A 14,252-nucleotide genomic window follows, 5' to 3' on the forward strand; every position below is an offset into this window, starting at 1 on the left:
TTTACCTGTCAAAACAGCAGGTGAAAATGATGTATGTGACTGTTAAATTTTATTTTTCAAGGTCACTGAATCAATTTTATCTTTTTTCCATTTTTATATAATCAATTATGCAAGTCATATGATTACATAATAATGAATTATCTGGACCACACAAAGAACTTCATATCAACCCAAACAGCATCTCTATCTTCATCAGACTATGATACACTGATTTTAAATACAAAATTCCGAAAAAAAAGCCTACAACTCTGCACTTGTTTGACTCAGGGAGCTATAATACCGCACATATACATAAAGTTTCATTACCTTACAAATAAAGTGTAAGTGAAAATCAAATGAAATAAGGTTGAACACATCTTGATGAAATGACATGGAATTACCCTTAACGTGATGATAGGAATCAAAGCAGAATCAGAAACATCGCCAGTGTTATGTCAGTACGCTTTGTAAGCACTTACCATGATATAGTCACATGATTATTAGTATTCTTTAGTTCTCTTAATTGATTATTTGTAAATAAAATGTTAGTGCCATAAATCTTTATCTCAAGGGAGCCAATATAGGATAAGGATATACTTCTGGATTGAATGTAGAGATGGTGAAACACATAACCACATAAGGGGGGGGGGATGAAGGGGACCCTCTTACCAAGAAAGGCTTAAGTTCTGCAAATTGCAGTGGCTGGAGACTAGGCACCTGCGAGGTGATCTGATTGAGGTGTATAAGGCACACTGAATTCTGATGGGATTCTTCCGTTTGCTCAGATTACAAACCTTAGGGGGGGATAAATTCAAATTGAGGAAAGACAGTTGTAGAACAGATGTGTGTAAATTTGCCTTTAGCCAGCGGGTGGCTAATTGCTGGAACAAACTTCCATCTGTCGTTGTGGAAGTTGATAGCTTAAATAAATTCAAGGAGGAACTGGGCAAACTTTTAGAGGGAATGGATGTGTGAAATAGGTTTTTTTTTTTTTTTTTTGCTGGTACTACATAACTTCAAATGCTTGCTTTCTTGCATCACATGCCTCCATTATTACTACTACTATTGCTAATGTATACACTTTTTTTTTATTTCACAAGTGATACTTTTGGATAGATGCTTGGATAGATATATGATATGCATCATTAAAATGATTTAAATTTCTGATTGTGAATTTAATTTACTTCATTAGATCAAGAATGCTTTCTTGCATCATTTTGCCACCACTGATAAAATTATTTTTATCAGATTAATAAAATTTAATAGTCAAGGACTTAATCTGAGAAGGCAGTCTTCATTTAAGACAGCTTTTTTTTTTTTCCAAGTTGTTTCTGTATTAGTATTCTGTTATACATTACCCAAATGCTACTATATGGGACAATGCTTCTGCTACATACACAAATAACAGAAAAAAATAATAATAATACAAACCCTGGCATATGCTGTTTCTCTTTTGAGAAAGGTGCCAAAACTTTATCATCATCATCAGTTCCCCAAGAAAGACTGCAACTTACAATTCCTCTAGTCATAAGCCATAAAGACAGCCCACTAGACTCAAACTGTATACCTGATAAACAGCACGTGTAGAGATTAACAACTAAAAAATTTCTTATGATTCAAAAGAGAAGTTTCACTATATTACAGATAAAACCAATACAAAGAATGAATGATTAATGTTTTAACAGACCACAATCAATAATAAATGAGAATTATACAATGACCAGAGTACACAGTTATAGTACTTTAGTCATTGTATATAGTCTGCAAGTATCCTATATGTTTTGGTAGGATAGTGCACATAGGATTTATATGCACTATCCTAACAAAAATTTGTCAAAAAAAAAAAATATATATATATATATATAGTGTATCGGCCTATATTTGGCTGTAATGACTGCCTCAATGTGCAGCTCCACTAAAGAAGAGAGCTGTCTTGGCCTTGACATAATTTTTCATTTCAATTCATTTCAATCTGGAACTCTGTGCTGGCAATTATAATGTTTTGATATTATTCTCTTCAAACCAAGGGATCACAATCCTTACTTTATGTCATGGATGTCTGTCTTATTGGAAGCTGTAAGGGCCACTTTGACAAAATTAATGTAGGACACACAGAACTGTCCAGAACATCAATGTAGCATACCTCATTCATAACTCCACGCACTCAATATATATATATATATATATATATAATTATTTATTTATTTATTCATTTCATTATAATTTAATTTTATTTAATATAATTCAATGATAGTATATATATATATATATATATATAATTCAAATTATATCCAAATGAATCGAAGAATAGACAACAAAAATAAATGTAAAATAAAATGAAAGTAAAAAATAAAGATAGTAAAGCAGACATCAGTGGCAGCAAACATGCAAGAATGACACGTTGCATGTATTTAACTTAAATAAAATGTATGCAGATAGCATGGCAAACCAGTAGAGTGAAAGTGAATTTATCATATAAAACAGCACTAAACACAAGAATAAAGTACTGTTGGAGAAACACTACTAAATAATTTAGAAAGTGAAGTCAAAATGAAAAATGAAGAAAAATAGTTATATATTTTTAATTAGTTCAATTAAAAACTTTATCTGGGGACAGGGTGAATTAGCTGGAGGGGCACATAAGAAGAGAAAACATAAAAGGAAGAAAGAACGCATGTTATCGTACTGTAAAAACTGATATGTATTTCGTAGCCTTGATTATTAATAGTTGACTTCATTGGTGCTGATCCCTTTACCGCTTTTTGTATTCTGTCTTTGTCCTTTATTATTGACAAATCTAAATTCTGCACGATACTTGTTAATGTTTGACCATTTTCATACATCCTTATTATTTTAATTTTCTGATCCAAATCAATCGTTTTCCTTTTCTTGGTAGATTTACTAGTACTGTTGTCACTTATTCTCTTAGTCGGCACCATGATAAAAGTCAAAATAAAAATTTCTGCAAAGAACTTCACAGGTTTAAGGCGGAAACACACTATTATCACCTAACATGAGCTCATATTTTACTAAAACGCATTTCTGGTCGCTACCATAAAACAATTGGCAGTTTCCTGTTTATTGGGCTTTTCTGTTAGTGCAATCTATTATTATAAATGGGTAGTAAACTTGATCTTATTGCATTTGTGATAATACCGATAGCTGGAGTACTTTATCTAAAAGGAGATTGCACATTCGTGTTCACTCTGATTTATTTTTTCTGCGACTTTTTATGTTATTATAGTGAAATGTGTGTCCCCCTTCACTGAAATTTCAGTAATATAAAAAACAAATTTTCAGAATCTTCTCTTCATTCCTATTTTTTAAGCTTTGTAAACCTGTTACTCTGTATCTGACTTGTGCAATTTTGTGCATGCCATGTTCATCGTTATTGATTGCTTATTATTTTTTTTTACTGTTTTAAATTTTACAATCCTAAAAAAAAAATAATAATAATAATTTATTGAAAAAAAAATATGTAACTTGGGCTTACATAAGTTGGGGACTTACTGTATTTACTTATTTCATTAATATGTGACAATACTGTTAATATAGAGCAATAAATTCTTAATCAAAGACAAGACAACTTAGGTATTGAATAAATTTTTGTTTATCATTTGATGTATCAACAACTTTAAATACTAAATCATTTGATGACTAAATCAAAGTCATTTAGTTCTGTTAATTTAGATACATTGCATTCCATTCAATTCATATATGCAAACTTACCACTTCCTACAGCATTGTGTTTATATGCAACACTTTGCTCGCAACTAAACTGGTAATCTGTCAGGTGTGCAGTTTTTGAAGTCACAGTGCTATCTGGGGTAGCAAGAAATATATCAGACAGCAAGTTATTCTTTAGGCCTGTACTTTCCATCACCTTAAAAACATATAATAAAATGGCTCTAAACTTTTGCTAAGCAAAATTAGATCAACTAATTTTGATCTTATTGCATTTGTGATAATACTGATAGCTGGAGTACTTTATACTACTGCTAATATAACAGTAGTATAAAGTATTATTATATTAAAAGTAGTTTTTATACTACTGCTAATATAGGCTCTTTATTTCTAAGAAACAAGAGTCAAAAAAAAATAATAATAATAAAAAATAAATAAAAAAATGACCATATTTATTTTTTAATAAAAATTAATGACATCCTCTCATTACTTAATCTTTTTGTTAAATAACTGTACATTTGATAAATGCTAATTTCTTCTATAAATAATATTATTCTGAATGAATAATATTATTTTATAATATACAGTTCAGTTCCATTATCATTTTTGGAAAAATCGGAACCTTATTTAACTATACATACATACATACATACATATATATACACACATATACAGCCACTCCCGACTTACATAAGGGTGGCGTTCTGCGGAACTCTACATAAGCCAGAATTTCCCTAAATGCTTATGCAGCACTAACAAATTTGATTGAATTTGATTGAAGCAAAAAAGAAATGTTCAACAAACATGTAAATAGAATTATTTTTCAATTTTTTTTATCTCATGCACAGGAAAAATTACAAAAATTTCAAAATTACAAAAAAAGAGAGAGGAGACAGGCATAATGTCGGCAAATTTTACCTTTCGAACATCGTTGCCAGAATTAATTCTCCAGCTGATAAGCACACTGCTGTGGAAGTTGAGAGCTGTGGAGATTTAGAAGGGGATTTTTCCAACACATCACAAAATTTCTCTTTAGCATTGGCACTGGTGACTTCACCACATACTTTAATGTTTTGGAAATCAGTGCAATGCTTGAACCTATTAAACCACCCGTTGCTTGCCACGAACTTGGCTTGGGGTTTTCCGTACGTATCCTTAATACCTTCATAAATACTTCTTGCTTTTGCTTGAATGGCCATTGGGCTCAGAGCTACTTGCTTCTGAATCTGATTTTCCATCCATATTATTAATAGCTTTTCCATTTTCGATATAGAACCTGAATGCAGTTCAGATTCTATATCGAAAATGGAAAAGTGATCACTGTTGATCTTTTAACATGTTCTTTTATACATGCACTGTCCCTAGACTCAAGCGTTTAGGGCATAAGCCTCAAGCTATGAAGGAGTCTAGACTATGTATAAATATAGTGCAAATGCATCAGAAATACATAGCTATATCTGAATAAATCAGAATATTGGTAAATCACAATATGAGATATAACTTAAAACGATGCCGTTTTACCAATATTCTGATTTATTCAGATATAGCTATGTATTTCTGATGCATTTGCACTATATTTATACATAGTCTAGACTCCTTCATAGCTTGAGGCTTATGCCCTAAACGCTTGAGTCTAAATACATGATACACCATCAGGCATCTCTCATATTGTGGAGTTATACTTCATAACTGTTTTGCCATCGTTGCATCACTCGGGTACCTACCCACCCACCGAAGAAGGGCCAAATAGCTCTGAAACGGTGCCGTCTGGGTGGTGGTATCCATCTGAGAATAAGTAACATTAGTCTTCTCCTTAGGTGAAGCGTTACTTATTCAAAGTAGTGCAATATCATGGCAACTCGTTGTGAAGGTATTCACAATATGAGATATAACTTAAAACGATGCCGTTTTACCAATATTCTGATTTATTCAGATATAGCTATGTATTTCTGATGCATTTGCACTATATTTATACATAGTCTAGACTCCTTCATAGCTTGAGGCTTATGCCCTAAACGCTTGAGTCTAAATACATGATACACCATCAGGCATCTCTCATATTGTGGAGTTATTGTTATTTGTTATTGTTATTTGGTTTTTAGGGGCATTAGCAACTAAGGCCATATTGCTCCATGAATATGCAGTGGTCATTTCCTGATCTTTCCGCATCCTCCGTATTTGGTGGTGACGGGCTCGAACCCCGGTCTAATCAAGAAGCGTGTGCTGCGCACTGCTGCTCCTTCCCACCTGGCTACGGAGGCGCCTTGTGGAGTTATACTTCATAACTGTTTTGCCATCGTTGCATCACTCGGGTACCTACCCACCCACCGAAGAAGGGCCAAATAGCTCTGAAACGGTGCCGTCTGGGTGGTGGTATCCATCTGAGAATAAGTAACATTAGTCTTCTCCTTAGGTGAAGCGTTACTTATTCAAAGTAGTGCAATATCATGGCAACTCGTTGTGAAGGTATTCACAATATGAGATATAACTTAAAACGATGCCGTTTTACCAATATTCTGATTTATTCAGATATAGCTATGTATTTCTGATGCATTTGCACTATATTTATACATACATGCACTGTCCCTTAAAATAGTATTCACTGTTGAAGCAGCAAGACCTAATTCCGTGCAATAGATAACAAACTTTGTCATGCTTCACACTTCTTAATTAATCATATTCATTTCTACATCAATTTTGTTTCATTTCCTAGCAATGCCAGCACTTGCACTTTCCGTTGGTCCCTTTCCCTTCACCATTGTAATAAGTAAATAGGAATGAAGAGAAGATTCTGAAAATTTATGTTTTTTATATGATTGAAGATTTCAGTGAAGGGGAACTCATTCACCATAATACCATAACGTAAAAACCCACACAATTCCAGTTATCGGTATTATCGCAAATGCAATAAGATCAAGTTTACTACCCATTTATAATAGATTGCACTAACAGAAAAGCGCAATAAACAGTTTATGGTAGTGACCTCCAGAAATGTGCTTTAGAAAAATATCCAAAGGCAACCAATGGATGTACAGTTGCTAGAATGAGTACAGAGAAGGGCAATAAGACTGGTGAAGGGAAGAAAGGAGTGCTCTTATGAAAAAGGCTTAAGTTATGCAAATTACAGTGTCTGGAGACTAGGTACCTGCAAGGCAATCTGATTGAGGTGTATAAAGCCTTGAATGGATTGAGCAGGCTTAATGCTGAGGGGATTCTTCCTTTTGCTCAGATTACAAACCTGAGGGCGCATAGATTCAAACTGAGGAAAGATAGTAGAATAGATGTGTGGAAGTTTGCCTTTAGCCAGCAGGTAGCTGATTGCTGGAACAAACTTCCATTTGTTGTTGTGGAAGTTGATAGCTTAAATAAATTCATTAGACAAACATGTGGAATTAATGGATCAGTGAAATGGGAAGGCTTTTTTTTTTTCTTTTGGTTGATGCTGTACAAGCTTGCTTTCTTGCATCATGTGCCTCTACTAATTCTAATGCTAAATTGATTCTTATAATGAAACATATGATAATGATGAAAGGATGACTTTCATCAACTGGTGAAATACCACCACTTTGCTTATTGGAGGCTTGAAGTGGTGAAACCCATGTTTATTCTCTAGAGCAAAGTTTCTGGCATTCCCCCCCCCCCCATACTTGTCCTTCAACCCATGCACGGTACTAAGTACTATAGGTTTTGATACCTTTCGTGTTTGGGGTTTTCATAAAAAAAAAAAAAAAAATTTCCATTATAAAAATGATATTTTAGAGAGATAGATAGCTTAGCTTTAAAGCAAAAATTTCAAACTTCCGTGGTCTTGGAATGAATTACCAAAAAAAAAACAATGTGTTATTGAGTTCACTTTACCTTCATTTATTCCTACGGAATGCAAAATACGTTTTCACGATTTTTTTAAGTTTGCACCATCCAGCAAAAACTTACGTAAAGTCAAATTTCCATAAGTCGAGAATTACATAAGCCGGGGAGTGCCTGTATATATTAAAAAAAAAGAAAAAAAAGTTGGTTAATGTACAGAGGGCATTCAATTTCAGGAGCATTAGAAAATAGTAATAATTTGAAAGCCAATGTAATATGTATGAAAAAAAGAAATAACTGCTAAATTTCTACTGGTTCAATTTTTATGAAATTTGGGAAGGCACGAAAAATTATTCTAAAAGAGCCAAACAAAATTTCATGTAATGCATTTATTACATGCAGATGAATGGAAAAAGAAATACTAACTGCCTGGGATGACTCAATAAATCTCTCTAACAGAGTTAAATACAAAATTTTAGGAAAGTTAATCCAGTGTTTGTTTGTTATTTGGTTTTTTGGAGCATTAGCAACTAAGGCCATATTGCTCCGGGGATACGCGGTGGTCATTCCCTGACCTTTCCGCATCCTCCGTATTTGGTGGCCACGGGCTCAAACCCAGGTCTAATCAAGAAGCATGTGCTATGCACTGCTGCTCCTGCCCACCTGACTACGAAGCGCCAGTTAATCCACTGAGAGTAGAGTTATTACAATGTGATAGATGGACAAACAATCTCACTATAGCCAAATTCTGATATCTAATTACAGTTAAACTCTTCATAGGTCTCATCTCTGTTTCATCATTGAACTTCTGTGGCTGGAGAATCTCACCTGCTTTCCTCACAGCTAACCTGAAACGCCTTGCATCAAGTAACCATCTTAATCTTGACAAAAGGTTCTTATGATATGAAATGCTGCAGGATATCCAAGTCCTTGATGTTGGCCAACCTTACCCTCTTTGCCAAAAAAAGGAAAAAAAAAAAAAAGAAAAGCATACATAAATAAATTTTTGGATCTAGTCTACCCTCTGTCACCCACACAGTGATTTAATGACAATCCCACAAAGCTGAACTGAAAAGCATCATCCAGAACAGAAACTTGATTAATCCTGGAGATTCACCAAGGCTCTTCAGATAATGTCTATGATCAGGAACCCACTCTGTCATATAAATTGTTGATTCTTTTTATAATAAATATGTATGCTAAAGTAAATTACATGTATTTTTAAAATTTACCCATAATCCCCCCCCAGTTGTGTTATTATTCCGATACGAACTACTGATCTTATGAAAATGACAGGCATACTGCAACAATTCTTGCATATACATCACTTTACTGTTAAAGTAAAGACTCTACCCCCTCCTCAGGTGATATTGGACAAGAATATTTGTAGATTACAATTTTCAAGGAATAATAATATACAAAAAAAAAAATAAATAAAATAACTGTAAAGAACAGAAGACGTTCACGTAAATGAACTTTTTCCATGGAAATATCCATAAAGCATGTGGCAGAAACAGAATGCCTGTGTGACAGGAAGTGGAGTGAGTTTCAGAAGGAATGAACTTAACTAAGTTATCTTCTACCCACTAGAGAATTATCTTAAGATCAGCACTTAAACTGGCAGATAAAATTTGAGAAGTTGTTTGTGCAGAGCAGGACTTTTCTGAACTTAAAAATGGAATGCGATGTCTTTCTTACTGAGCAAATATGAAAATTTCAACAGAGAATTAATAACAAAATGAGAAGACCCCAGTGGTGTCTAAAGGAATCTCAAGCTGGCCATGCTCAGGACTGGTCACCTTTTTAAAGTTTTTGGAAGGTGCAGTAGTAGACTTGAACAATTCAATAAATTATAACTATGTACTTTAGCAAAGCTAAATAATGATGCAAACTCAGAAACCAGTCTGTAATCAAATCTCCAAGCAAAAAACAACACTTGGTAAAACAGGTTTTCCAGTGGGATTAGCATTAATATTAGTAGTGGCATATGATGCAAGGAAGCAAACTTATACGACATCAGACAAAAAAAAAAAAAAACCCTTCCAATTTCACCTATCCATTACCTCAAAAAGTCTGTCTAGTTCTTCCTGGTTGGTTCAATTGTATAGAATTTAAAAGCCGTCTGAGACCACTGTTAGTCACCTTTATGAAAACAAAAACTCTTCCCTTTACCCATGATGGTAGTTACATTTTTAAGTAGATCTTTCTTACTGAGCAAATATGAAAATTTCAACAGAGAATTAATAACAAAATGAGAAGACCCCAGTGGTGTCTAAAGGAATCAATACACTGTGATCAATTCCACCTAGTGGTTCCTTTATCTGCAGATTCTTAATGCATGAATAATCACTGCTGATAATCAGATCAAGAGTATTACTCCCTCTGGTTGCCTCTTGAACATGCTGCTGTAGAAAACAGTCATCCAATAAATCCACATAAGTCTTGCTAGTGTGCAAGTGAATCCAATAAATCCACATAAGTCTTGCTAGTGTGCGAGTGAATCCAATAAATCGACATAAGTCTTGCTAGTGTGTGAGTGAATCCAATAAATCCACAAGTTCCAGTCAATATCTGGAAAGTTCAAGTCTCCCTTTACAAGATATTCTGATTTACTGGCCCTCTATTTCTTTGTACAGTTGTCCATTATACTCATCAGAGTCATTAGGTTTATAAAACACTCCTATTCTCAATTTTGCTTTCCCAGTGATTATGTCACACGAAACTGACTCAACATTGCACTCGCAACCCAAGTCAACTGGATGCACTGCCTTACATTTCATATGTTTCATAACTAACAGCATAACCCCTCCTCCCTTTCTATACTTACTGTACACACTGAATTCTGCTTACTGAAATTCTGCATTCCTTATATCTGTGTGACACCACAGGTATAAGGAATGAATTGTCTTGGAACCTGGTCAGCAGTTATGCCACACAAGGATTAATTTCAATTCTAATGAAAACTTATGAAGTTTTTATTAGAAAGGAAGGATGGGGAGAATCAATTCAAAATATTCATTATTTTTGAATTTTTTTTGTGTTTGTTTATTAAAAACACTCAATAGAGTTTTATATATTAGAAAATTTTAATTTTATAAAGTTATACTGATTATAATTGTAGTTTTAAACACTGTTAGTTTCATTATTAATATGTTAAATTGTAGCCAAATAGGATATTTTATACATGCTTCTGGTTACAATAAGGATTATTTATTTATAAATTATTACTTAAAGTAATATACAATAAAAACATACCATTAATTTTACTTTCTGAGGACACTGTGCAACATTAATGTTAAATATCTGTCCCCAGGTCACAGTAAAATCTTGACTCAGAGTTCTATAGGAAAAAAAAAAAAAAAAAAAATCAGAACAGAATAGATTAATAGTATTAAATTTATGAAAATGAAAAAAAATATATATATTAAGTTACATAAAGTAAACAAGTTATCAACTATTGGTATGACTGAATTTAACAACATACCAATATGCCATGGAGTTTTATATGGGCCAACATTAAGTACAGGTCGACCATCACTAATACGGATCCACCGCTAACTTGGACATAATTTCCGTGAACGTAATTTCAAATTTCCCGGGTCGGTGCACCGACCTGCCGCTTCTGTTTTGGTGGTATTGGTTGCAGCATCAGCTGTTGTTGTAAACACTGGCAAGCCATTCCCACTTGTTTTTCTGCATTTATTATTATAACCTGCTCACACTTAGCCCCAGCCATGGTTCCAATGCATAAAGGAAGTGCCTCTCGTGGTGTAAAGCACAAACACCGTACACTGTCCATAACATATAAAGTTGAACTTCTGAAAAAACTCGACAGCGGTGTGTCTGCGAGATGTTTAACTCTGCTAAATTGTAAATTCCATTAATTTCTCTCAGTTCCTCTTATTTTAGTAATTTTCTTTTAGCCATTCCTTTTTAGATTTTTTTTTTTTTTTTTTTTTTTTTTTTACAACCCACTTTACAAACTTACGGAAAAACGCAACACAATATGATGGATAATACAGCGCACTAACGAACTTGTTTTCACAAAATCTCTAACAATACTGGCAGACTTATTGCGACGTTTGAGAGTTTATTTTATCACAATTAGTTTTATTGCGTGTGCAATAAACTAATCACAAATGACCTTCATATGTATGCCGTAATACCGTCACATGTATGTGGCCGACATGGCTTCTCAAGAAATAAAGTAACCTACTGGGCTGCGTCAGTCACATACGAAAAAAAAAAAAAAAAAAAAACTTTTTTTTGATATTTTAAGCTAAAAAACAACAACACTGACATTACAATATTTATTTTAGAATTACTAATCAAATTATTTGCTAAATATTTTTTAGCCCCTGGGGAATTTTTTTATTAAACTAGCTTAGCAGTCAACATGTTAAAGGTAAGATGAGGTGGTTAGCTGTTGGGTAAACTGTGCATGCTAAAATAACCACCAGTGATCTGGCAAACTCACTAATCTGGCACCCCCCACAGGTCCCAACGCTGCTGGATTAGTGACGGTTGACTTGTACTATTATCTGACTCCTTAAAATGATTTATATCTATACTGAAAGTAAATTAATGAAAGTAAATTGTTATAAGTACCCATTGTGCAATATCTCATTCTCATAGAAATTTTGATTGTGTGACAGAATTTACGGCAATGTTCATTCCACATGAAAGAAACTAAATAAGCTACAATGGGATTTCAATATCCAAACTGTGGCTGACCAGTGGTTTTTGTATTAATATTGACCATACAGTGAAAAAGAAGTCATGCAATGACAGAAAATTATTCAGAATGTGACACAAAACCTAGTATCAATTCAAAAAAAGCCTTTCAGAAAGGCTTCCAGAAGTTGCAGATGCATTGGAATTGGCATATACAGTATCAAAAAGACCTATCTGAATACCCAGTGAGCTTCATAATTTTGCAAATATTAGTCCCCTTCCCAAACTTTTAGATCATATACATTTGGTGATCTATTATTAATATTAATATATTTATTAAAGGTTACTGTAAACAAGATATGTTTCTTGTAATTGAAAAAGTTTATGCATTAATCAGCCCATTGGAAAAAATCTGGCTGTACAAACTGCTGAATTATCAAAAGCAGCTTCCACTCTCACTGAAATAGAAATCGGTCATTAAAATTAGAAATACCTGGTAAAGTACAAGGTAATGTGTTAAAAATCACACTATCGTGATGGAGTGATATGATTATCGTTATCAAAATTGATTATTGTTGTTATGATCTTCTGAAATACATCTCGCCACAATTACCATACCCCTATTTACGGGCACTTTGGTTTGTTATTTGGTTTTTAGGAGCATTAGCAACTAAGGCCATATTGCTCCAGGAAATGCGGTGGCCATTCCCTGACCTTTCCGCATCCTCCATATTTGGTGGTTACGGGCTCGAACTCCGGTCTAATCAAGAAGCGTGTGCTACGCACTGCTGCTGCTCCTTCCCACCTGGCTACGGAGGCGACGGGCACTTTGGAGTGCACTCTAATGGAGGAAATGTAATCAAAATGCTCCGAGAACTTCATTATCTGCCTGTATCATAACTCGCAGATCCTTTTCTTTCTCTACCTTTTTTATTTAACTTAACCCCCAACTAAGTGTATAAGTTATTCCAGAGTTGCTTTTCTCTTCGAGGTTTCTGCTATTCAAGTGCAAGACCATGTATTTTGCTGCATTAAAACAGAAAATTTTCTGACCATTCTTGAAGCCAGTTAAAGTGATGCTGAAGGAATACTGCTTGGTACTGATTATTAACAACTCTCCTATCTTTACATTGTCTGCAAATTTTTGAGATAACACTCTCTATCCCTTCATTGATGTTATTTATGAAAATCAGGAACAACAGTGATCCAAGAACCAATCCCTAATGTGACACCAATTTGAAGAATATCCATTAATCACAACCATCTGCCTTCTGCTTTACAGCCACCCTGTAATCCACCTTAGAATCTTTCCAGTAATCCCAACACATTCCAGCTTATGCAGTAACCTCTCGTAAGGGACTGAGTCAAATGCCTTATTCCAAATAAACTATGTCAAAATTGTTCCCTACATTCAGCTCATGAGTAATTGTGTCAAAATGGCTTACTAGGTAAGTTAAACATGATTTGGCCTTAACAAAGTTGTGTGTCCTTAAGAATCCATTTCTACCTAAATGCTCCTGAATTGCACTCAATAATCATTGCATTCAAGATTTTCCTTACCACTGAAATCAAACCAGTGCCGGACCAAGGTATTCCTGTGCTCCAGGCAGAAAGATTTTTTGGCATCCTTTACTAAGGATATTCATATTTTTGCCTTGTTCTTGTTTTTGGTAGCCCTTAAAGAATGGTGCTCCAGGCAAGAGCCCTGCTAGCCCATATCTTAATCCGGCTCTCAGTCAGACTAACCAGTTGTAGTTGCCGACTTCATTCTTAGAACCACCTTTATGTATTGGTGATATGTCAGAGCCTCTCCAATCCAAACAAATCTCTCCCAAGTCTAAAAATGTCCTCAAAATTAACCTCAATAGTTCTATACACTCTCTCAAAATTACTGGGTATATGCTATCAACTCCTTGCCTTTAGGATCGAAATTTTCCTAAAAAACAGTCATCTGTAATTTCGAAATCACTAATTTCATGGCCTAGCCTCTCCTTGGCAACATCAGCTGGGTTATCTAAGATTTTCCCATGCCTAGTATACAAGGTTCTGATCTGATTCATTTTCTTCTTTTTTTGTATTCGCATATATGATAAACTCCTTGTCCTAAA

At 34.2% G+C, this 14,252-nt stretch overlaps 1 protein-coding gene across 1 annotated transcript in view; it reads right to left on the reverse strand.

Moving 5' to 3' along the window:
- Cc2d2a (Coiled-coil and C2 domain containing 2A) overlaps positions 1–14,252 on the reverse strand; it is a 422,612-nt gene that overhangs the window by 153,793 nt on the left and 254,567 nt on the right. The window contains exons 19-21 of the mRNA XM_090380928.1: positions 10,726–10,810; positions 3,709–3,862; positions 1,411–1,546 (exon numbers count right to left, since the gene is read on the reverse strand). Of these exons, the coding sequence (XP_090237054.1) occupies positions 1,411–1,546; positions 3,709–3,862; positions 10,726–10,810 (375 nt within the window). The remainder of the gene's footprint in view (positions 1–1,410; positions 1,547–3,708; positions 3,863–10,725; positions 10,811–14,252) is intronic.

Source organism: Mastigoproctus giganteus, chromosome 9 (genome assembly GCF_048544385.1).
Source record: "Mastigoproctus giganteus isolate SK-2022 chromosome 9, ASM4854438v1, whole genome shotgun sequence".
NCBI classification, from domain to species: Eukaryota; Metazoa; Arthropoda; class Arachnida; order Uropygi; family Thelyphonidae; genus Mastigoproctus; species Mastigoproctus giganteus.